Consider the following 24,302-nt stretch of genomic DNA (forward strand, 5'->3'; position numbering starts at 1 on the left):
TAAAAAGCGCTATATAAATAAAGGTGACTTGTTTGAGATGAGCAAATTCTGCGCAGAACCGATCACCGGTGATCACCGCAAGATGCATGCTGGTTAGAAATGTGTCCGAGGGTGGGCCGCCTGACTTTGATGTCATGCCGACGTGTGTCAAAAACCTCCGCAAGGGCGAGGTGGCTTCATCGGATTCTGCAGTCGGAGTCAGGCGCAGTTGCTTTCCACTGACGGCGCTGACCAAAAGCACGATGGGAAACAACTTGCTGACGACACAGCTTAAAGCTTATTGGTTTAAACAAGTGTGATGTATTGATCTGTTTTAAAATGTTTGATTTTAAAACTCATGTTTTTATATGTATAAATTATGTGTGAAATTCCAAAACTCTCTGACACTGCGATCTCTCTGTGGGTTATGTGATTGTTGTAATTTATATAAAAACATGTCTATAATTAAATGAGTAATACACACATCTTTTGAATGGAAATAAATAACAAGTACTTTGGGTGTCTTGTCCATTATGTTTATTTTCATATAAAAGCAACAGAACTTAAATTACATCCAGTTTATCAGCAACACAGCGCACGAGTGTGAATCCCACGATATCCGCCTTTGATCTCGTAGGTGTCTGATCCACTATGAGAACAGAGAACTGTCCGTCTTGCCTGCACTTTTTTCACTCCTCCCCTCACTGCAGCCGCCTACTCTCGGCCAAACTTCAGGCGAGGCTAGGCGCATCTCAAACAAGCCTATATTCTTTGCAAACAGCGACAACTTCGTTGCAGATAAGACACACCGGCTTTGCATTCACAAAACCAGCTAGAATGAATGCATAGTTGTCTTTGAGATGCGCCTCGCCTGAAATGTAGGTGAGAGTAGGCGGCTGTAGTGAGTGGAGGAGTGAAAAAGTGCAGGCAAGACGGACAGTTCTCTGTTCTCTAATATTAGGGGCCGTTCACATGTCGTGTGGAAAGCGCGCCCGCGCCTCTTTCTCCTCCTTTACAAAGCGCTTACGCTCCCGTGGCGTCTGTCGTTGCTATGCAACCATGCAACCATGAACTGCGCTCTCCAGACACATCTACTTCAGAACCAGCCGCTATCAAAATAATCTGGGCTAATTTTTGGCTAAAAGTGTGTTGTAACGCAAGCGTTACTGAACATGTACCAAGTAAAAATTACTGAAAATTGATTAGTAATGCCTTACACTACTGCGTTACAGCAAAAAGTAATACGTTACTGTAATGCATTACTTTTGTAACGCGTTACTCCCAAGAAGTAACTAATCACTCTAAGTAATTACTTTTTTAAAGTAACGTGCCCAACACTGCTTGTGTCGTGTGCAGGACTCCGTAGAAATGGCAGTATAATAGCAGTATAAAAGAAAGAAAAAGAAAGAAAAGATAAAGGGTTAGGAGGGGTTTGTGCTCTTTATGCAAAAAAGCAGAGAGGCCTCCTGAGACATGTTGGATGCTATAAGAACACTATCATAATGATGACCCACAGTTCCTCTAAAACACATATAGTGATTTCTCTCGCACATTAAATGAGCAACAATGGTCATTTCACGGTGCATCACAGAAGGTATTTCCATTATGTAATGTGTTTTAAGGTATAGAAATATTTGCCTGATGTGACATCTCACAAGTATTTTGTTAAACCGAATAAACCTGAAGATTATGTATACACAATTCTTATATATATACATATTTTATATACACAGCACATATTAATCGAAGTTTTTGTGAATGTATTTATAATATACTACTGTTCATTGATAATCCATGTTTGTTCATAATTCATCAACTAATGCTACTTGATGTGGAAATGTATTAGAACATTCAGAAATTAATATTCATTGTTATAACTCCTATATCTCAAGTTAATAATGCAAAGTGGTAAAGATGTTTAAAAATCATAGAAACTTTGTGTACTTCCTTCTTCAGGTCAATAAAGGAACTCTGCCTAATGCAAAATGGAAAATGGGACATATTTTTACTTCATGTTGTTTGAAAATCTTGGGTACATAAGATATGGTTTCTTCAGTTTAGGATTTATGCTGTACTGTGCTATCATATTATTTAATGTCCTTATAATGCTTGCAATATTTCTGGAAAGGACTTTACACCAGCCCATGTATATTCTTATTTTGTGTTTGTCTGTCAACTCTATGTTTGGAACAGCTGGCTTTTTCCCAAGAGTACTGACAGACTTGCTATCTGATACACACTCAATCTCTCTTGAAGCATGTTTCTTACAGAGTATTGTCATTTTCATGTATGCTGCAAATGAATATATGATATTAATGATAATGGCATTTGACAGATTTGTTGCAATCTGTAAACCCTTACGATACCACAACATAATTACACCAAGGTTTTTGACTGTTTCAGTAGTTATAAACCTGGCCTATCCAATGATTTTACTTGCTATAAATGGTTTTTTAAGTACAAAACTGAAAATGTGTGGTAACAAATTATTTAAAGTGTACTGCCACAACTATGAAGTAGTCAAGCTTTCTTGTGAAAAAACAATAATTAATAATGTTTTTGGCTTGGTTATATTAATCACAACTACTATAATACCTTTAAGTTTAATATTATATTCATATGTAAAAATTATTATCATTTGTCAAAGAAGCTCAGCACAGTTCAAGAGCAAAGCGTTTCAAACTTGTATTCCACACATAGTGGTCCTTTTGAATTTCTCAATTGCTATTATTTCTGAGGTCACTTTGAGTCGAATTGTGAATTTAGAACTTCCTACAGGGCTGTCAGTTTTCCTTTCACTGGAGTTTCTTATTATACCACCCATCCTGAACCCCCTTGTTTATGCTTTAAACCTTCCTGATATTCGCAAAAAAATTATTTGTCTTATAAACCCCTTCAGGTAGTGTCACAAGTATGTTCTGTTTTTCCCTTTGTGTCTGCCTGAGTTCCAGTTTGTCTCCTAGATCACCAAGCAGTTAATCATTCTGTGCAAGTGTTTTGTGTTAATGATAACTCCCTGCATTTATAAGCCCTGTGTTTCCTTATTGTCCTGTCTCATTAACTCATTGTGGTAGTATTCTGAGTTCTCCTACAATTTTTCTGTTTATCCATTGTGGATTTAATGAAGACTGCTTTGTGTTATGCTCCTACGTTTCGTGTGAGGGGTAGGATTAGCGGTAGGGTTAGCATAAGGAGAGTTTGTACAATATAAAATAGTTTTATCTATGGAATGTCCCCATAAAACATGAAAACCAAATGTGTGTGTGTGTATACTTTAACCATGTAGCTCTTTATTATATTTACTTTACATCCAATATTGTGAATCTGACTGTCCTCTATATGTACTAAGGTTATTATGTCTCCCTGCATTCTGGAAGGAAACAAGAAATGAGCACAAAAATGAATCCAGCTACTTTGTTTGTTATAAATTGACATGAGCCTCCCCTTTAAATTATGCAATGCTTTCTTAAAGCTGCATTCCCCCATTTTTCCTCTTTGTCTTCTGTTTGAAAACTGCGATTGCAGTCATATGCGGAATAGTTATCGTTTCGTGCGTTGTGCATCAGCACGACTCCTCAGCGGATGAATCTAATGTTTGCTGTCAGTCAACGCGCCGGTGTGGATACTGTGCTTCAGAATCACAGATTCTACGTCTTGAACGTAAGACCAATTTAAGATTTTTCACTGGAAAATATCATCTGAATAAGTAAGTAACATTTCTGCCACTTTTGTTCTGACCAACTGAGGAAAAAAGCATTAGGCCTACAATAAATCGCGCTGCCAATGATGATTAAATCTAACGATAGCTTAGCTTGGATCACGCCAAACCGTGAAAAATATTATTACTGTTATACTTTGTTCTCAATGGTAACAACATCAGCATTGTCTATCCCTAACTATCCCTGCGTCTCACTCAGCTCCCTAGCTCCCAAGGTCGTGAATCAGTATATCATGTAAATAAATGAATGTGGCCGATTCACCTCTAGAGGCGTAATAAAAACTAACACTGATGTCTCTAAGAGTTTGTTTTGACACGTGACGTGAGGCTGCGCACTGCACAAAGCAGAACACTTCAAAAAACGGATTTAAAACCAACAACAAAATGGCATGTTAGGCATTGTACACTACAGTACATGTTTTCATATCATTATAAAGTAATTAGTTTGTTGACTAGATGCTGCATTAGAGGAGAACAGCAGTATGTTTGCCGTCGAGGCTGGGAGGATGCTAACATTGAATATATTTCTGATTTGTTATGTTTCTGTCGCTGTATGATGTGAAAACAGTTTAAATATGAAACTTCGCTGGATAATGAATACATAACAGCGAACAAATGGATATAAACTAATGCAAATAAATGGTAACAATCGTGACATTAAACAGTTGGTGTTTTTGTCACATTGTTTTAACCGCTTGAGGTACTACTAATTTCAATTCTTTTTTATTGGCACTGTAACACATATTTTGATTAGATAATCATCAAGTTTTCTCAAATAAAGGCAAATAATGTGTTAAAGTATATATATAATAGCCCTATGTTATGCCTTTGTGTGTAAAGATGGAAATGGATTTAGGATTTGAAATGGCAACACTTTACAATAAGAGTACATTTGTAACATTAAATAAGGTTAATAAAAGTATTGTTCATTTTTAATTTCAACATTTACATTTTAACATTTTAAAGTTGTCTCTTACATTAGTTATAGTGCACTATGAATTAACATGAACAATCAATGTATAATTAATAAATTAGTATTTTTATATTTAAAAATTACAATAAACATTTAGCCATTTTTTTAATTCAAAGAAACAAAATGTAAGAGAGTTAAAACTGAACACAATCTTGCTGCTCAAACTGTATAGAACAATTTTTAATGATATTTTTTTGCTCCTTTTGTATTTTACATTTACTTGTACTTTTACTTTCAATACTTAAGTACGTTTAATATCAAAAAAATACTTTACGTACTTAAGTACAAAAAATATCACATACTTTAAAACTTTTACTCAAGTAACATTCTAAACAGTGACTTTAACTTCTACCAAGGTCATTTTCTGGTAAGATATCTATACTTTTACTCAAGTATGTTTTTCGAGTACTTTATACACCACTGATTGACATTTAATTATTTCAGCTGCTTTGAGAACAGGCTATAAATGATCCGCTACAAGCAGCATCCTCACATGATAAAACTGACTTGCCTGGACTCCTTCCTTTCTGTTTACAGACATGACGTAATGATACAAAGACGAACTGCTGCATGCTCGAATTTCCCGTGGAGATCCACCAGGTCGCTCTTATTATAAAACATTATTACAAGCTTACCGTTGTGAATTGAGCTAAGATAGTTTTGAACACTGGCTGGTTATGTACTCAAAAAATAGATTTTGGATCATTTTTAACCAAAAAAAGTTATGGACTGCAGCTTTAAGCCCTCTATGACTATGGTGCTGTTTGCAACGAGCACTGTTAGAATTGAATAAAGAAATTCAGCATTTTTTCTCCCACCTATAATGATAGAACAATTTAGTTTAAATCATCATCATCACCATCATCGTCTTGGATAAGTTTTTTTGCAACTAAAGCACCCAATACAGGCACTAGTGTGCAAATGTAGATATTTGACATGTCCTAAATATATAGATTAAGTTGATAAACTCTTCATCAGCTTTTTACAGAAACTATGATCCAGCTCATAAAAGCTTAAAATATAACCAGGTCTCAATTATAAATATCCCAGGCTACAAAAGATTAAGGTTTCCGGAAAGAGCAACAACTTTTGAGCATACAACTGCCTTAATGAGTTTACATTAAATAGTTTCAACATTAAAAATTTTTTTATGCTTAGGAATCATCAGAGCTGGACTTGGAAAAAAAATCAATCCACCACATTAATGTTTTGCTAGGGTTATGGCGTTTAAATGTGAATAAATAAATTAACAAGAGAGACAAAATGAAAAACCCAGTCTTTGTTAAAGTGAATGTGTTAAACAATATTAAATTTGCATTATATTTGTAGTGGGTTCGTTTATTTAGTTATTTTGTTTGGTGAAGACATCACGGAAGAATGCTTGTCATGTAACTTCCGCTCAAATTGGTTAAACGCTGTTTGGCGTGACACTGTAGAGACAAGCACATGGTTGTTTGGCGTTGTACTGGATGGAGTGTGGAGAGCAGCTGAACACAGTACACAACTTGTATTGTCTGTTCTCCCCTGTTCGTGTTGCTGATAATACCCGAGTAGGTCATTTGATTTACTGTGTGCAATAAACAAAATATAGTTTGTTTTATGAGCATATGTTTTGTTTTGTTGTAGTAACAAACCTGCTATCACGGTCACTGATTTGGAGCTGTACGTCTCTTATCATGCTTTTTCCCTGTTTGTGTTGCTGATGATACCTGGGTAAGTCATTTAATTATGTACAAAAAGTAGAGTGTTGTTTGTTCTGGATGCTTTGTTTTTGTTGTAGCAACAAACCTGGCATCACGGTCAATGATTTGGAGCTGTACATCTCTTACTGTGACTCTTTCCCTGTTCATGTGGCTGATAATACCTGGGTAGGTTGATTGATTTATTATGTGACATAAACAGTGCGTTGTTTGTTCTTAAGCGTGTGTTCCCTTTCGATACTTCACTCGTACTGCGTATGGGGAAAGGTCTCCTTTTTCCCCGTTACTGAAGCCTTTTTCAATAACGCAGTGTAACTGCATCGTCATTGGTTCACTCATAGACAAGTTGTTGAACCAATGACGGCGCGGCATAGCTGCGCGACCTATGGCGACAGAGCGCGCGAATATTCCCGCCGAAATGGGCGGGGTTTAGGGCTATATAAGCGGGCGTTTCGCCATAGGATTTCAGTTCTCTCGCCTTCAGCGACGACTTCACATCGCTCCTCGCTGATCTCCGGCTGAAGCCTTTGCCGCCTGGAAGAAGCTCGCCTGGAAAGAAGCTCTTGCCGCCGTCGAAGAGGCTCCCGCAGCGGACTGCTGAGCTTGCCGAGGAAGAAGCGCCAGCGCCCTCGTCAACTGCCGCCTCGAGCGGCGTCTCGAGCTGCCCGCTTCCCGCTTCCGGCCGCCTGCCAGCCCGTCTCCTGCCGCCATCCGGCGCGCCTAAAAGAGCGATTTTCCCGCGGCTTATTGCCGCTCTAAAAGAGCTTTCCAACAGTGGTTTTCACTGCTCTAGCGGCCCTCGCCGCTCTAAAAGAGCCCCTCAAATGCCGTTTTCACGGCGGCGGCGTTGTTACAAATGCCGCGCCACTCGTGTGGCACATGCAGAGCCCCTCTGCATGACGACGACGGTCGCGGTGAGTGCGTCGGCTGCCTGGGCAGACCCCATGCAGAGGCCGCGCTCAACAGGACCTCGTGTTCTCACTGTGAGAACATGAGTCTCGCCTCTCTGCGCTCGCGGATCGTCTTCTTCCTCCCGCGAGCCGGCTAGGAAGAGACGGCGGGGTAGAGCGGCCCAGCGCACGGAGTTGGATGACGTCACGCCGGCTTCCCCGCGTGCCTCACCCTCTCCCCCGAGAGAGCAGTCCCCCGTCCTGTTCTCCCGCCCTGAGCTGCGTCCCTCGGCAGATGCGAGCGACCTCATCCCTTATTGGCGGTTCTGAGGACGAGCCGCTTGATGACGTCATGTCTCTCGCGGCCTCTGAATCCGAAGGTTGGGCCGGTGATTCTGACCCCGCCCGCCTTCCCTCGCTGGAGCCCATTGACTGCAAGCCGGGTATGGATGCCGAGCTCTTCCGCATCCTTTCGAAAGCAGTAGAGGTTTTGGACCTCGAATGGGCTCTGCCAGAGGAGCCATCACGGAGCAGGCTCGATGAGTGGTTCCTGCCGGGTTCCCGCCAGGCCCCTTGTCAACGCGCCGCACCGTTTTTCCCAGAGGTTCACAACGAGCTGACGAAGTCATGGCGCGCCCCGTATTCTGCCCGCCTATGTACTATGCATTATTCAGCTCTCACCTCTGTGGATGGCTCTGAAGAGAAGGGTTACGAGCATCTACCGCCCCTGGACGAAGCGGTGGCGGCTCACCTCTGTCCCCCCACGGCTGTGGGTTGGAAAACTAAGAGGGCCCTTCCATCCAAGCCCTGCAGGACCACTTCTGCCCTGGCTGGCAGAGCATATACGTCTGCGGGCCAGGCTGCCTCAGCGCTGCACACCATGGCTATTCTCCAGGTGTTTCAAGCGAAGCTCCTCTGTTCTCTGGATGAGTCCGGCGTCGATGCACCTGCCTTCCGTGACCTCCGCAGCGCCACTGACTTAGCCCTGCATGCCACAAAGGCCACAGCTCAGGCCATTGGACGATCCATGGCCAGCCTGGTCGTGCTTGAGCGCCATTTGTGGCTCAACCTGACCGAGATTAAGGAGATGGACAAGACGGCCTTTTTGGATGCCCCGGTCTCTCCTTCTGGTCTCTTCGGGCCAGCAGTAGAGGGCTTTACGGAGCGTTTTACTGCAGCACAAAAGTCGTCTCAGGCTATGCGACACTTCCTGCCTAAACACCCTAGCTCCACGTCTGCTTCCAGCCGCCCCAAGTCTGCGCCGGCTCAGCAGAACAAAACTGCCCCCTCTACCTCTCAGGCAGCACCACCCAAGGAACAGCGCCATCGTAAGCGCTCCTCCTTCCTGAGGCAACGTCAGGGACCCCGGCCTAAGATTACGCTGGACCCGATGCCTCCTAAGCCCTCCTGATATTTCAGGAAGGAAGAGGATGGGGCAAAGTCTCGCCACGGCCGGACCACCCCAAAAGCTCTTTCGTTCCACCCCCCTCCGCCTCGTTCAGCTCCAGGCGTGGGAGATATGTTCAGTGTTGTACTAACTGGGCCCAGTGCTGCGTCCATGCAAAACGCTATTCTTATGGTGAACACTATGAATATTCTACCTTCTCTAAGAAAGAGCAAAGTTCCTCTTCCACTCTCTCCAGTGCACGGGCCCCCGATTGGCGGCCCGTCACCCGATACCATTCAGCCCCTTGTCACGCGGGCCAAGGCCTGGCGGGCCATCCCCGGAGTGTCAAGCTGGGTTCTGGGAACCATAAGTCGAGGCTACTCGCTTCAGTTCGCCCGAAGGTCCCCGCGCTTCAGCGGGGTGCTTCAGACTTCAGTCAACACGGACGACGTTCATGTCCTCCGAGCCGAAGTCACGTCTCTTCTGAGGAAAGGAGCTATAGAAATAGTCTCCCCCTCAGAGAGCAATTTGGGGTTCTACAGCCGTTATTTTCTAGTTCCCAAAAAAAGATGGCGGTCTCCGACCCATCTTAGATCTCAGGCTCTTGAACCTCTCCCTCATGAGACGGAAGTTCAAGATGCTAACGCTGAAGCAGATCCTCGCGCCGGTTTGCCCCGGGGACTGGTTCTGCTCGCTGGACCTGAAAGATGCATATTTTCACATCCAGATAGCCCCCCATCACAGGCGATTCTTGAGATTCGCGTTCGAGGGTGTGGCTTACCAATATACGGTCCTTCCATTCGGACTGTCCCTAGCTCCTCGCACTTTTACCAAGTGCATGAACGCGGCGCTTTCCCCACTGAGACAGATGGGAATCCGGGTTCTCAATTACCTCGACGACTGGCTCATCCTAGCCCAGTCACGAGCCGAGCTGGAGCATCACAGATCCGTGTTACTCAGCCACTTGGAGTGCCTGGGTCTCAGGGTCAACTTTGCCAAGAGCTCACTGCTCCCCAGCCAGCGTATAACGTTCCTGGGTGCAGTTTTCGACTCAGTCCGTATGACGGCTGTAGTATCTCCAGAGCGCGCTCTGGCCATTCAGCAGCTCGCAGCATCGGTCAGGAACAGAGCCTATTTCCCTCTGAAGTTTTTCCAGAGGATGCTAGGGCTGATGGCTTCCGCCTCCCCGGTTCTGCAGCTCGGCCTTCTTCGGATGCGGCCTCTGCAGTACTGGTTGAAGTTCCGGGTCCCTCCTCACGCCTGGCGGCACGGCCGCCTGCATCTCAAGGTCAATCAGGCCTGTTTGGCAGCTCTGAAACCCTGGATGAACGCTGTATGGTTCAGCCAAGGGGTACCCCTACAAGCGGTGTCCAGAAGGACGGTGCTCTCAACGGATGCGTCCAACACAGGTTGGGGCGCTCTTTGCGAGGGCAGACCGGCCTTCGGCTCGTGGTCTCACGAGGAATGCCATCTGCACATCAACTGCCTCAAGATGTTGGCAGTGATTCGAGCCCTTCATGCGTTCCAGGCACACCTGACAGGGCGCCACGTCTTAGTCCAGTCGCACAGCATGACAGTGGTGTCATACATAAATCACCAGGGCGGTCTTTCGTCCAGCCGCTTATGCGCTCTGGCGAAGCGTCTTCTGGAATGGGCATCACCGAGGTTTCAGTCGCTCAGGGCGACTCACATACCCGGGAGAACAAACTTGGGAGCAGACATGCTATCTCGGAGCAATGTCCCCTCAGACGAGTGGATGCTCCACCCCCAGACGGTTCTCATGATCTGGGAGTTCTTCGGAAAGGCAGAGGTAGACCTCTTTGCTTCAGAAGGCAACTCTCACTGCCCAATTTATTTCTCAAAGGAGGAAGATGCGCTGGCCCATGTCTGGCCCAGCACCCTCCTTTACGCTTTTCCCCCGATCGCTCTGATCCCACAGGTCATCAGACGAATCAGGGAAGACAAGCACAGAGTCCTCCTGGTGGCCCCGCTCTGGAGGAGCCAAGTTTGGTCCTCAGAGCTGTTCAGGCTTTCCACAAAAGCTCCGTGGCCGATCCCCCTGAGACGGGACCTCCTCTCTCAGGCGAACAGGACGATTTGGCATCCCCAGCCAGAACTCTGGGCTCTGCACCTCTGGTCCCTCGACGGGAGCCTGCTAACCTCCCTGGGGACGTGCTGAATACCAATTCTCAGGCAAGAGCTCCGTCCACGAGACGCCTCTACGCCCAGAAATGGTCGGTCTTTGTTGACTGGTGTTCTACACGCAACATAGACCCAGTGGAGTGTGACGTATCTCCGATACTGTCTTTTCTCCAGGAGCGTTTGAATCTGGGTCGCACCCCTTCAACGCTCAAAGTTTACGTAGCAGCCATTGCAGCGTTTCACGCTCCTATCGCTGGCCAGTCAGTGGGACGAAACAACCTCGTGGTGCGTTTCTTGAGAGGTTCTAGGCGATTAAATCCTCCTCGTCCTCTCACTATTCCCACCTGGGACCTCTCTTTGGTCCTCAGAGCTCTTAAAGGGCCTCCCTTTGAGCCACTGCGTTCAGCTTACCTCAGGCCCCTGACACTCAAAACCGCTCTGCTACTTGCACTAGCATCGGTTAAGCGAGTTGGTGACTTGCAGGCCCTCTCCGTGAGCCCTGCATGCCTTGAGTTCGGGCCCAATGACTCCAAACTCGTTTTGAAACCTAGGCATGGCTACGTCCCTAAGGTGCTCTCGACTCCATTCAGAGCACAGGTTATTTCCCTCTCAGCGCTTCCTCCCTCGTCGGACGAGCGAGAGTTGGAACTACTCTGCCCTGTCAGGGCATTAAGGACCTACGTTGATCGATCACAGCCTTTTCGGCAATCTGATCAGCTCTTTATCTGCTTTGGTGGCTGCACCAAGGGGTCTTCGGTCTCAAAGCAACGTCTTTCGCGTTGGATAGTCGACGCTATTGCTCTTTGTTACTCCTCTATGGGCCTCGACTGCCCCATAGGAGTTAGAGCTCACTCTACTAGAGGAATGGCTTCCTCTTGGGCCTGGTCTAGTGGAGTTTCTATTAAAGACATCTGTGAGGCGGCCGGCTGGTCCTCGCCGTCCACTTTTGTCAGATTTTATCATTTGGACGTCCCGACCTTACAAGCTCGGGTCCTCTCGGTATGATCCAGCGGCCTCTATCGAGCTCCGCTTCATGCCACTCTGGGAGTTAACTCCCTTTTTGTAGTGTAACGAGGGTTCGACGGCTCCGGCCTTCTCACTTGTCCTCTGGTTCCCTCACGGTGCCCAAGACAAGTCCAGTCGTTCCCTGCCGTGGCACAGCGCGGTTGAATTCGTTCCCCATACGCAGTACGAGTGAAGTATCGAAAGGGAACGTACTCGGTTACTAACGTAACCTCGGTTCCCTGAGATACGGAACGAGTACTGCGTTACATGCCGTGCCACGAGGCTGCGGCTTCAGTGTCGTCGCTTCAGTCGAATGACCTGAAATCCTATGGCGAAACCCCCGCTTATATAGCCCTAAACCCCGCCCATTTCGGCGGGAATATTCGCGCGCTCTGTCGCCATAGGTCGCGCAGCTATGCTGCGCCGTCATTGGTTCAACAACTTGTCTATGAGTGAACCAATGACGATGCAGTTACACTGCGTTACTGAAAAAGGCTTCAGTAATGGGGAAAAAGGAGACCTTTCCCCATACACAGTACTCGTTCCGTATCTCAGGGAATCGAGGTTACGTTAGTAACCGAGTACGTTTTGTTTCGTTGTAGTAACAAATTGGGCAGCATGGTCATTTAACTTGTGATATGATGTGTCTAAAATAGAAAACATTGTGGAGGTAATTGAATATTGTGTTTTAAAGGTGCCCTTGATTCAAAAATTGAATTTACCTTGGCATAGTTAAATAACAAGAGTTCAGTACATGGAAAAGACATACAGTGAGTCTCAAACCCCATTGTTTCCTCCTTCTTATATAAATCTCATTTGTTTAAACGACCTCCGAAGAACAGGCTAATCTCAACATAACACCGACTGTTACGTAACAGTCGGGGTGTACGCAACATTATAAAAGGCATTAGACAAGGGCAGCCAGTTAACGTCTGGAGCTGCACACAGCCGAATCATCAGACTAGGTAAGCAAGAACAACAGCGAAAAATGGCAGATGGAGCAATAATAACTGACATAATCCATGATAGCATGATATTTTTACTGATATTTGTAAATTGTCTTTCTAAAAGTTTCGTTAGCATGTTGCTAATGTACTGTTAAATGAGGTTAAAGTTATCATCGTTTCTTACTGTATTCACGGAGACAAGAGCCGTCGCTATTTTCATTTTTTAAACACTTGCAGTCTGTATAATGCATAAACACAACTTCATTCTTTATAAATCTCTCCAACAGTGTAGCAATTGCCGTTAGCCACGGAGGACAGCCTCAAATTCACTAAGAATAAAACTTTAACATCCAAATAAATTCTTTACTCACATAATTCGAAGCATGCATGCAGCATGCATGACGAACATCTTGTAAAGATCCATTTGAGGATTATATTAGCTGTGTTAACTTTGTAAAAGCGCTGTAATATAGTCGACAGCTGGCGTGGCAGGGAGCACGCAATTTAAGGGGGCGGCGCCGAGTGTAAATCAGTGCATTGTTAATGATGCCCCAAAAATAGGCAGTTAAAAACAATTATTTAAAAAAATCTATGGGGTATTTTGAGCTGAAACTTCACAGACACATTCAGGAGACACCTTAGACTTATATTACATCTTGTGAAAGAACGTTCTTGGGCACCTTTAATACTTTATAAGAGTACAATGAATTGAAAGGTATGGTCTAAATCTAAATTGTATATTTATATAGTGTATGAAAGTAAGTGTATTTAAATGTGTAATTGTGTTTTAGCAGACATACCTGGGAGCTGATCAAACATTAGACCACTGTTTTTCCTGGTATTGAATGTTTGTTTATTTGTTTTTTTTTTGTTTTTTTTTTTTTGTTTTTTTTTTTTTCTATTGATTTATTCATTTAGTTATACTGTATTGTTTATTTGTTTCTGTTCCCTCTCGAAAGGGAACTCTACTCTGCATTTGAAACGCATATGGGGGGAACGTCACACGTGAACCGATGTCTGAAAGCCAAGTATCAAATCTCTCCAATCCTATTGGCCCGCGACAGCCTATGACATCATCATAGAGCGACCCGGAAGTATATAAGGAGCGCCTAGAGAATCAGTCAGTATCTTTTCGTCTTTCGGGACTGTTTTGTCTAATCGCGATTTCATCGAATCTGGTAAGGGAATCTTATATTATGCCTTACAAACATATCAGAGAGTGTGTTCATCCGTGTCCCAGGTTTTTGGCACTTGATATACACATTCTGGGCATTTTCTGTCTGGGAGAGGAGCGCGCATAGACAGCGCTTGAGGTCGCTGTGTTTTTGTTTTATTTACTTGTCCGTGTTTTTGTCTGTGTTTTTCTGTTATTTACTGTGAGCGTCTCCCTTCTCTTTTAGGACGCTCCGTTCTCTTTTGGCACTCTTCTTGAGGGAAGAGGTGTCCGCATCTGTGCCTGGTGGTTCTGGCCCCATTTGTGCTGAGGCAAAACGGCAGATGCAGTCATGGGGCTTGCAGGTGAACTCGTTAGGAAGTTTGAGAGAGGTGTATTCTCTCTCAGCTCCTACTGGGGCTGACAAAGATAAGTTGTTGGATGATGATGTCGTCATCACGTCCGGCAGCGAGCGCTCTTCTGGCTGCTGTATATGCGGAACTGCTGGAGTTTGTGTGATGCGTGCCTGGCAGGCTGCAGCTGCCTTGAGGGCGCGTTAAGAAAGGGACCACACGCGGACGGCTCAACGAGCGGTTCCTTTCTGTCCATAGCTCTGCAGCTCCAGTGAGCCTTCCATTCCTTCCTGATTTCCATGTTTGAGATCAGGGAGGGCATAGAAAAACCCTAGCCATTCAGATCTGAATCTGGGCCCAGACAGACGGGAGGTGGAAGGAGCGAGATTGAGATGGGTGATCGATTATAAACACCAGCGCCATTCGTGATCGTTCCCCCAGCTGCAAGGTTAATTTACATCTGCCCTCTCCTGTTCTTCTTCCGCCTCATATACATATATATATATATATATATATATATATATATATATATATATATATATATATATATGTATATATATATATATATATATATATATGTTAGCTGGGTCTATATTTTTGTTTCTAAATATTTCCAATGTAGTTGGAAAAAGTAAGGGTTTTTTGGGCAAACTGAAGTTTGTTAGGTTGGCTAGAATGATATTTGTGCAGGCCACAAAATGGCCGCCTCTTAGCCACCATTTTATAGAGTAGCTTCTTCTCTGGTTTTAGCTAGAGTAAGTTTGAGTTAGCACTCGTCACTTCAGTTAGATCTATGTCTAGTGTCAGCCCCTCGGTCGCCTGACATTGTTTGCTTGTTGAGCTTCACTTTATTTCTTTTCCTCTTCTTCAGTGGAGTTCAGAGGTGAAGCCCAGGCATTTCTATGCTGCTTGCGGGCTTGCAGGCCCACAGCTTAGCGGCCTAGGCTAGGACTAGGATTAGGTGTTTATCATTATAAATCACTCTTTGTATTACTATCCCTTGTTAGGTTGTATAGTTCCTAGTTCTGGCCTCCTCCTGAGCTAGTTGTTAGGCCATATGCCCATTTTCCCCTTGTTAATAGTGTAGGTGCAATGGCTGAAGTTAACAGCTAAGGTAGAAGGCTGTTGTGAGCCTCCCTGATGCTGTTGTTTCAGATGGTAGGCCCTTATCTTTGCGTAGATAAGTTTATGCTGTGTATGCTAGGCCCCACTTTCTAGAACCTTATTCATGCTATTAATTTGTCTTTCCCCTGAGCCCCTTGAATTAACATTCAAGTTTGAGGTTATGGTGCTACCTTATTTAGCTCCCGTTCTCTAGGGTTCAGTACAGATGTTTTTCTGTTTGGTGAGAGCATTTATCCTTTTCAGGATAGTATGTTTGTTCCTATTTGTACTCCACGTTTAGGGTTTGGTGTTTCACTGAGTGCATCACCTGATGGATTGCACACTCAGGTTGAGTGTAGGGAACCTCACGTTCCGTTTAGTTCTGTTAGGTCAATTTAGATTGATCACTGCCACAACTGCTATATTGCATATACTGTAGGAGTTGTAGGCTCTATCAGTTTGAGCCTCCTTCTAGTATGGTAGCTTGTGTTTTACAAGCATTGGTGGTAGAAGTTCATGAGTTTTGCTTACTTAATTTAGCACTGCCACAGGTTTATGCCCGTTTCTGTTTGAGGTAGTAGGCCTTTTTAGGCCTCCTTCAGACCATGGTAGCATGTTGTTGTGCCCCCTGTAATGGTATTTGGTACATTGCCTGTTGGAATGTGTAGACTTAGCTCAGGTTGTGTTCAGCTAGTTACTCACAACTGTTTTTTGGGTTTAGAGCTGGTCCCCTTTGAGCTTGGTCCCCTTATAACCACGGGCTGGTGCCACGTGTTGTTTGGAGTTGTAGGCCCTGCTAAGGCCTCCTTTCAAATGGCATGTTGGCACAGTTCTGTGCTGGTTTTGTTCCATCACCACCATTGGCCACGCCCGTCTCTGCTAGGAGTAGGCCTTCTGTGAGGCCTCTCTCAGAGTATTGTGGTGGAGTGTGTACTTCTGTAGGAACTGTGGACGAACCAGACAAATGAATCATTCAGATGATTCTTTCAAAACATAATTCTAATTCAGAATTGAGGGTCCGGCTCCGGCCCGTCTGCAGATAAAGCCAGGCTGATTACTTTTACGACACATGCTTCCTGATAGCAGAAGCGACATACCAAAGGGTCACCCAAGAAGACAGAGAGACATTCCAGACCCTTTTGTCTCCTTACTTCACAGGAAAGCCAAAGAGACTGTTGAACAAATAAAACTGCTTCAAAATTGTTTCAACAATTTTAACGGACTTATCAAACATCTTTTAACTACATACATTTTGCATTATGTGTCCACAAGTACTACCTGTAAACAGTTAGGCTTTAGAACACTCACAATTCATGTAAATGTGTTAACTCTTGACTGAATGACTGAAAGTATGCCTTATTTGGACTTGATCTATTTCTTTTCATCTTTCTTAAATCATGGCTTGAATGAAATCTGTTTAAAATGTATTGTGTTCAATTTAATAGAAATTATGTTAAAATGGCACTCTCTGCTGAAGCAGAAACAGGATGTAACACTTATGTTTTATTGGGGTCAGAGGAAGGCCCTCTTGAAACAGGACAATGTCTGATTGGCCAGGACTCCTCAGAGGTGTGACAAACAACTAAGTTTAAATGATCATATTGCAAGTTAGTGAACGGAGAGGTTGGTCACTAAACGCGGGAGAAGTTGGTTAGTAAACGAGAAAGGAGTTGGTTCTGTTCTGGTAAGAGAAGTCAAGACAAGTACCAAGAACAATGGAGTAACAAGAAAGAACAGACAAGCTGCTCATTCAAGCCATCCGACCTTCACTCACTTTTCTTTTCTTTTACTTAATTTTCCTTTACCGCTGAAAGTCTTGTGTTCTAAGTTTTGCCGCAAAAGTTCAACCAACTACTTCTGCCGCTTCAACTTTAACTCCAGCGACAAAGAGACTTCCCTTCAATTTTTCAGCAAGCTCAAACGTGATTGGGTTCTACCGAACACAACACGGACCTTGAAGACCCTGCGACAAATTATCGACTTGGAAAACCCTTCTCTACACGCCAACGAGGGATATTCACATTTAAAGTCAACGCAAGCAAGTACCTCCAGATTAAACTGAACTGGTGCATTTAAATTGATTCAGGGTTCGTTCAGGTCAGATCTTTGAAATGCATTGATAGTAATTCTGTTAATCAGATCACTCTCTCTCTCTCTCTCTCTCTCTCTCTCCCTCTCTCTCAAAACTCTTTCTCTCTCATTTCCTTCTTACTGCAACGCGTATGAATGTATGTGTGTGTGTGTGTGTATGTGCGTGCCTTTGTGTTAGATTAGTTTGTGTTAGAATAAATAAAATCTCTTGTAGATTTTAAAAAGAAAGTGTCTTGTATTATGTGCTTTATGATTTAATGTCTTAAACTGTCGATTTCAAGTTACCGTGCTCTAATCAGTGTTTTCACGATTGTTGGATATTTATATTCGTTACAAGAGCTTATTACGGCTCGAGCAAATGAACGCTGGACGAATCAGTTGCTCAGTCGTAATCTAAACAACTCTTTATTCATTTGAGCTAATTTTACTTCCTAGGGTGTTTTCCCTACACTTCTCTTGTTTAAAGAGTAACAGGTGTTTTAGTGAGTGCATGGCCTAATGGCTTGTGTGGACATAATAATCACTAGCTAATGCCACGTGTCTGTGAGTTGTAGGCCTTCTGGGCCTCCTGTTAAGCATGTTGGTGTTCATTTTTCATACTCCTCTCACTAAAGTGACTAAAGAGTTTACTGAGTACATTGCTGAGTGGCTGGCCTCTCAGGACAAGTTTATTTAGTAAACTTTACTGCGGTTCGGTTTTCTTCATTTGCTCCCTTGAGCTTGGTTTTATGTCGGTTTCCTTTAGCTCTAGTTGAGCTAAATAACTACCTCATGAGTAGGTTGGTTCTATTTTGCTCATAGAATTTAGTGGCCACTAGCTAATGCCACATGTTTACAAGTAGTAGGCCTTCGGGGCCTCCTTTGAGAGTACGTTAGTGTATGTAATGTGTACTCCTCTCGCTTAGAGATTTAAAAGTTGTTTTACTGAGTACACTGCTGGGTGGCCATGGCCCCAGGTTGAGTTGATTTAGTGAACCTCTCTGTAGTTCGGTTGTTGTCCTACCTGGAGATTGAAACACTGCCACAAGCTGACGCCACGTGTCTGTCTGAAGTTGTAGGCCCGCTTTTTGGGCCTCCTTCAGATCATGATGGCGTATGTTGTACTCCTCTTGCTTTAAAGAGTAAAAGGTGCTTTTACTGAGTACAATGCTTGTTGGATTGTGTTAGGTAGACTGTTGTGTGGGCACTCTACAGTCTTATCTGCGGTTACTTTCAAGTGGTAGATTCTTGCTCCCAGCAAGATAGGTGTTCAAGGTGTGTGGCCTTGAAAGGCCGCCCTTGGATTTTTCCCACTCCCGCTTCTGGGGTTGTGACAGAATAACATGTATGAGTTTCTACTCCATGTAGAACTATTGTCATGTTGTAAGCTCCACTCTGGCCTCCATGATTATGTGCCTACAGTATGGTCTATCTGTTAGGTTGAGCTTTGTACCCCCCTGCTAGGGTTGCTATATAGTGCTTAGCTCCCTATGCTGGTCATTGGTTAAAGGCTTCCATGAGGCCTCCCGTTTGAGGACCAGTCCTCAGGTTGGTTTGTGCTCCCCTTTATCAGCGTTTCTTAGCGCACAGCCTCCTCAGTGTCTTCTCTGAAGAACGCGTTGTTGAGACTCTGTATTCAGACAGGGTTGGCCAAAGACTAGGTTTGTCCTTTGTCAGACCAGGTAGGCCTCCCTGGTGGCATTTGTGGTGACTATGTCCCCCTTCTAGTGACTGGCTGGGGTTCCTTTCAGATCCTTGGCCACGTTCCCTTAAAGGGACCTTCCTTCTGCGGAAGATTTGGTCCCAGAAGCTTTTGGAGCAGCCTTGGTAGGCTTTCTACAGAAAGCCTCTTTGAGGTTTAGTTTGGGCTGTAGGGAATGCTGTCACTGACAGCCTTTGTGTGACCCGAGGGTGAGTTGCTGGTGTTTCTTTCTAAACTGCATTATGTTTGTCTAGCCAATGTGGCATGCACTCCCCTCAAGCATGGCAGCAAGGGTATATTGTTCCCCATATGCGTTTCAAATGCAGAGTAGAGTTCCCTTTCTAAACGGAATGTCTCGGGTTACGTATGTAACCAGGGTTCCCTGAGAACAGGGAACGAGGCTCTGCGTTTCCCTGCCATGCTCCGGGGCTACCTGCTTAACAGTCCCTCAGACGATAAGATACTGACTGATTCTCTAGGCGCTCCTTATATATACGAACATGCACGGCCACAACACACACACACACACACACTTGTATATGTGGTTCACAGGAGCTCTCCATAGATGTAATGGTTTTTATACTGTAGAAACTGTATATTCTGTCCCCCTACACTACCCCTACCCCTACCCCTACCCCTAAACCTACTCATCACAGAAAACTGTCTGCACTTTAATATGATTTTTAAGCCATTTTGTTTACGAGGACACAGGAAGTGTCCTCAAACTATGTTTACATTGTAATACCCATTATACACGTGTCCTCCTTTTACCATGTATATAAGAACACACACACACACACACACACACACAAAACTGCAGCCAATACAGTGTCCAATTCACCTATGTTACATGTCTTTTGATTGTGTGGAAAATCAGAGGAGGCCCACGGTCACCATGATTTTGCCAAGACATGTTCCTGGATCAACATTTAGTCCTAACCTTTTCCCCTAAACCTAACCCTACCCATAACTTATCCCTAAATCAAAGGGAAATGATAGTTGAATAACACTGTTGTAGAAGCACCTAACCCAGGTTGTAAGCCTAAACTTGACATAAATGGTAAACTTGTCCCTCCAGTCTGATTGGTTGATTGGAATGTTGTTCCAGGATCAACAAAGATCCAGGAACATGTTGTACTTGGTGAAATCACGTTCACCGGAGGCCCACACCAGAGGACTCCTGGCTCAGCTCTGACTTTTTTTTTTTTTTTTTTTGCTGTGAGGCAACAATGCTTACCACTGAGCCAAAAGAAAGAAAAAAGTTCAAATTGTGTGCACTAATGCAGCAAATGACATTTGAACTGAAGTAATGACATTTTAAATCTTTTTTTTTTTTTTTTTGTCTTTGACCACCTGACCATTTTGTACATTTTTTCATAAGATCAGGTTGAAATTACGAAGTTTTTGTCTCTTACATTACATTATATTCTCTCATTGTAAGGTTGTCTGAGTAATTCCACACCTCTCTAAATTCATAAATCTCTTGTGAAAGAATTACAACTCTTTACTTAAGACTCTGGACATTTTCACTCAACCTTTTACATTTTCAAACGAAGTTCTCTCTATATAGACACTGAATAATTGCATTTCTTAAACGTTTTTCCTGATAATATAATATAATATAATATAATATAATATAATATAATACAATATAATATAATTAGCAATTCCGCCATCCGTATTCAACGTACGAAGAAATTGTAAAAATCTCATGCAGATAAAATAAGAGAGATCATACAAAATGCATGTTATTTTTTGTTTAGTACTGTCCTGAGTAAGATATTTTACATAAAAGATATTTACATATAGTCCACAAGAGAAAAAAAAAAAAAAGCTGAATTTATTCAAATGGCCCCATTCAAAGGTATGTGAACCATTGGTTCTTAATACTGTGAGTGGTTACCTGGATGATCTATGACTGTTTTTGTGTTTTGTGATGGTTGTTCATGAGTCCCTTGTTTGTTCGGAGCAGTTAAACTGAGCTCTGTTCTTCAGAAAAATCCTCCAGGTCCTGCAGATTCATTGACTTAGGGGGACTCTGGACTGGACTCATAGGTTGAAGCAGTCTCTGGAGAGGATTCATGGAACGGAACGGGCTCTGGAGCGGATTCAAGGACTGGATTCGATGTATGTGCAGCCCACACACACCAAATGGCTGTGGCCATAATGGCCTATCGCTGCAATCTCTGAAGGCTCAGGCATGGCAGCCATCTTGGCTGAGGACTCAGGTGTGGCAGCCATCTTGGCTGTGACAGGACAGGGCAAATGTTTATAGACGGCCTCCTTTGCTGTGACAGGACAGGGTGAAAGTTCATAGACGGCATCCTTAGCCATGACAGGACAGGGCAAATGTTCATAGACAGCCTCCTTTGCTGTGACAGGACAGGGCGAAAATTCATAGACGGCCTCCTTAGCCATGACAGGACAGGGCGAAAATTCATAGACGGCCTCCTTAGCCATGACAGGACATGGTGAAAATTCATAGACGGCCTCCTTAGCCGTGACAGGACAGGGCAAATGTTCATAGCCAAGTACCACTGACACCTCTAGAGGGTCTGCAGCAGATGACACCACCTCTGGAGGTTCTACAGTGTTACCATTGGAAAACAGGGAGGAATCAGGGTTGTAACAGAGGAGGGTTGTGGTACGACAACCACAACAAGACGTGACTCTGGGGTGTCAGACATAATGTGCCGAGGTTCTGGACGATCAGAGGAGACGTGACGTGACTCTGGACGATCAGAGGAGACGTGACGTGACTCTGGACGATCAGAGGAGACGTGACGTGACTCTGGACGATCAGAGGAGACGTGACGTGACTCTGGACGATCAGAGGAGACGTGACGAGGCTCTGGGAGGACTGCTGAGACGTGACGAGGCTCTGGAAGATCAACTGTGACTTGACTGGGCTCCCAAAGATCAACTGTGACTTGATTTGGCTCAGAAAGATCAACTGTGACTTGACTGGGCTCACGAAGATCAACTGTGACTTGATTTGATGTTGTTGGGGCCGCCATTTTGTGAGTAGGTTCTAGCGTAGCCACCATTAAAGGCACTGGAGTAATGTCGCATTCCTCCGCGACCCCCACAGTGAAAAGAGAGCCAGTTAACAGTAGAGCAAAATCCAAAAATTTAATGAGTGACCCTCAAGGACCATAACTGATTAAATAATCTTGCAGTGGTTTGTTTAATCCATGACAGAAGAAATCAATGAGAGCAATGTCAGGCAAGTCAGATAAATGTGCAATGTCCAGAAACTTTTGGATGTGGTCCTTGAGGGTACAATTACCTTGACGTAGGCAGACAAGACATACTGCTGGATCCATGTTGTGGCTGGAAACACTCATAAAAGCCGCTGGATCTTGGTTTGGACAGGGCATCGGAGTTGTAGATCCACATGCAGGCTTTATTACAGGAGAGTATAGTTGTACAGGCAGTAGGTCAAACACCAGCAAATGGATACAGGGAAGACAAGGCAAAAGAGTAATCCAAACACAGGCTATGGTCAAGGCAGGCAGCAAACGATCATCAAACAAAGAAACAGTCCAGGGTAAAAAAAAAAACACAGGCAAGGAACAAAGAACACAGAACACAGAGAAAAGGTCAAAAACAAGGCTAAACAATACTCAGCAAAGTGTGTGTTTGAGTGCAGCTTATAAATTGTCACTGACGGGAAACAGGTGTGAGTGTGTGATTAGTTCCTAAGTGGTGATCTGTGGGAAATGGAGTCCATATAATCAGAATAGAGCATGGACTGAGGACACATGTAACACTTTGTGACATGCTAGATCAAAAATATGTGAAATAAGTTTTTCTTTTTTTTTCTTTTTTCATGTCAACTAGGAGCATTTAAGCCATTAGTTGACTAATCACATTTATGTTAATTTAATTTCTTAAATACTGGAGAGAATAAACCATAATAATGAGCATTTACATAATATAGGCTACCCAGGTGAAAAAAAAAATACATTTATATAATGTACTTAAAGTGCTGTATTTTCATGCACTAATTTTGTTCTTAATATACTAAAAATTCTTCTTTAGTACTTCTTAAGATAATCTTTAGAACATCTAAGTGTACTCAACTGTGCTATTTTGAGACACCATGAAATATGAACTTAAATGTTTTTTTTAATATACTATCTCTGTATTTAAAGCTGCAGTCCAAGATATTTGGCCCTCTAGCGGTTAATAAACAGAACTGCATGTAAAGTTTAGATTAGATTGGTTCAGGAATGTGCTACCAGGATGGTGTGTCCATTAAAACACAGTGGATCTAGTACTCAGTCCATGATCTTTATTTGACATTTGGAGGCATAGGAATTGAGCCATGGCAACATAAGTTTCTGACAGAGTTGTATGGTGTATAGTCAGAAACGCATCAACTCTACTAGAGGCTCTCTTTGAGGAGAAGGACAAGGAATGTCAGGTTCAGCTGCATGCTTCACACACACCAAACAACATCAGCTAAATAATGATTCTGTGCACCTGAGGAGACTTAGCTCCACCCCTGGCTGACATTGTCATGTGACCACCTGGGAATTCTCAACAGCCGCCCCCAAATATGGCAACATATTTGCATTTAAAGAATTCTGTACAATTATTTTGAGTCATCTGAAAACTTACTAAGTTCCACCAAACGGCTGACAGGGCGTACATAGGTTTTCCCATCAATAATAACTTCCACAACCCTTATCCTGCCATCAAAACTTGGCAAGATCTTTGTAACAGTTCCTATAGGCCAGAGTCCCCGTGGAAGCTGAGGATCCACTACCATAACTACAGCATCACTTGAAATTGAATTCCCATCCTGTTTCCACTTCTGGCGACCTTGAAGAGAAGGAAGATAATCTTTAATGAAGCTCGACCAAAATCTGTCAGCCAGTACTTGGCTATGTCTCCACTTCCTACATGAAAGAATTTCTGAGTCAGCATACATTACTTGAGGAAGGGAAGCATCTTGCCGCCCCATCAACAGTATATTTGGAGTTATAGGATCAGGGTCTGCGATATTAGAAGACACATATCCAAGGGGTTTAGAATTTAACATCTCTTCCACTTCAACAAGTACTGTATATAGAACTTCCTCTGAAAGCATCTGTGAACCCAGTGTCACCCGTAAGGCTGTCTTAATGGATCTGACCTCTCTCTCCCAGCAGCCTCCAAAATGTGGAGAATA

General features: G+C 43.7%; 1 protein-coding gene across 1 annotated transcript; it reads left to right on the plus strand.

Annotated features, from left to right (window-relative positions):
* The first annotated feature begins 1,347 nt into the window (after positions 1-1,347).
* Positions 1,348-4,518, plus strand: LOC125249049 (putative gustatory receptor clone PTE03). The gene is made up of 2 exons (XM_048161239.1): positions 1,348-1,573; positions 1,936-4,518. The coding sequence occupies exon 2, from the start codon at positions 1,965-1,967 to the stop codon at positions 2,880-2,882; it is 918 nt and encodes a 305-aa protein (XP_048017196.1). The 5' UTR covers positions 1,348-1,573; positions 1,936-1,964; the 3' UTR covers positions 2,883-4,518.
* The last annotated feature ends 19,784 nt before the right edge of the window (positions 4,519-24,302 follow it).

Source organism: Megalobrama amblycephala, linkage group LG16 (assembly GCF_018812025.1).
Source record: "Megalobrama amblycephala isolate DHTTF-2021 linkage group LG16, ASM1881202v1, whole genome shotgun sequence".
Lineage (NCBI taxonomy): Eukaryota > Metazoa > Chordata > Actinopteri > Cypriniformes > Xenocyprididae > Megalobrama > Megalobrama amblycephala.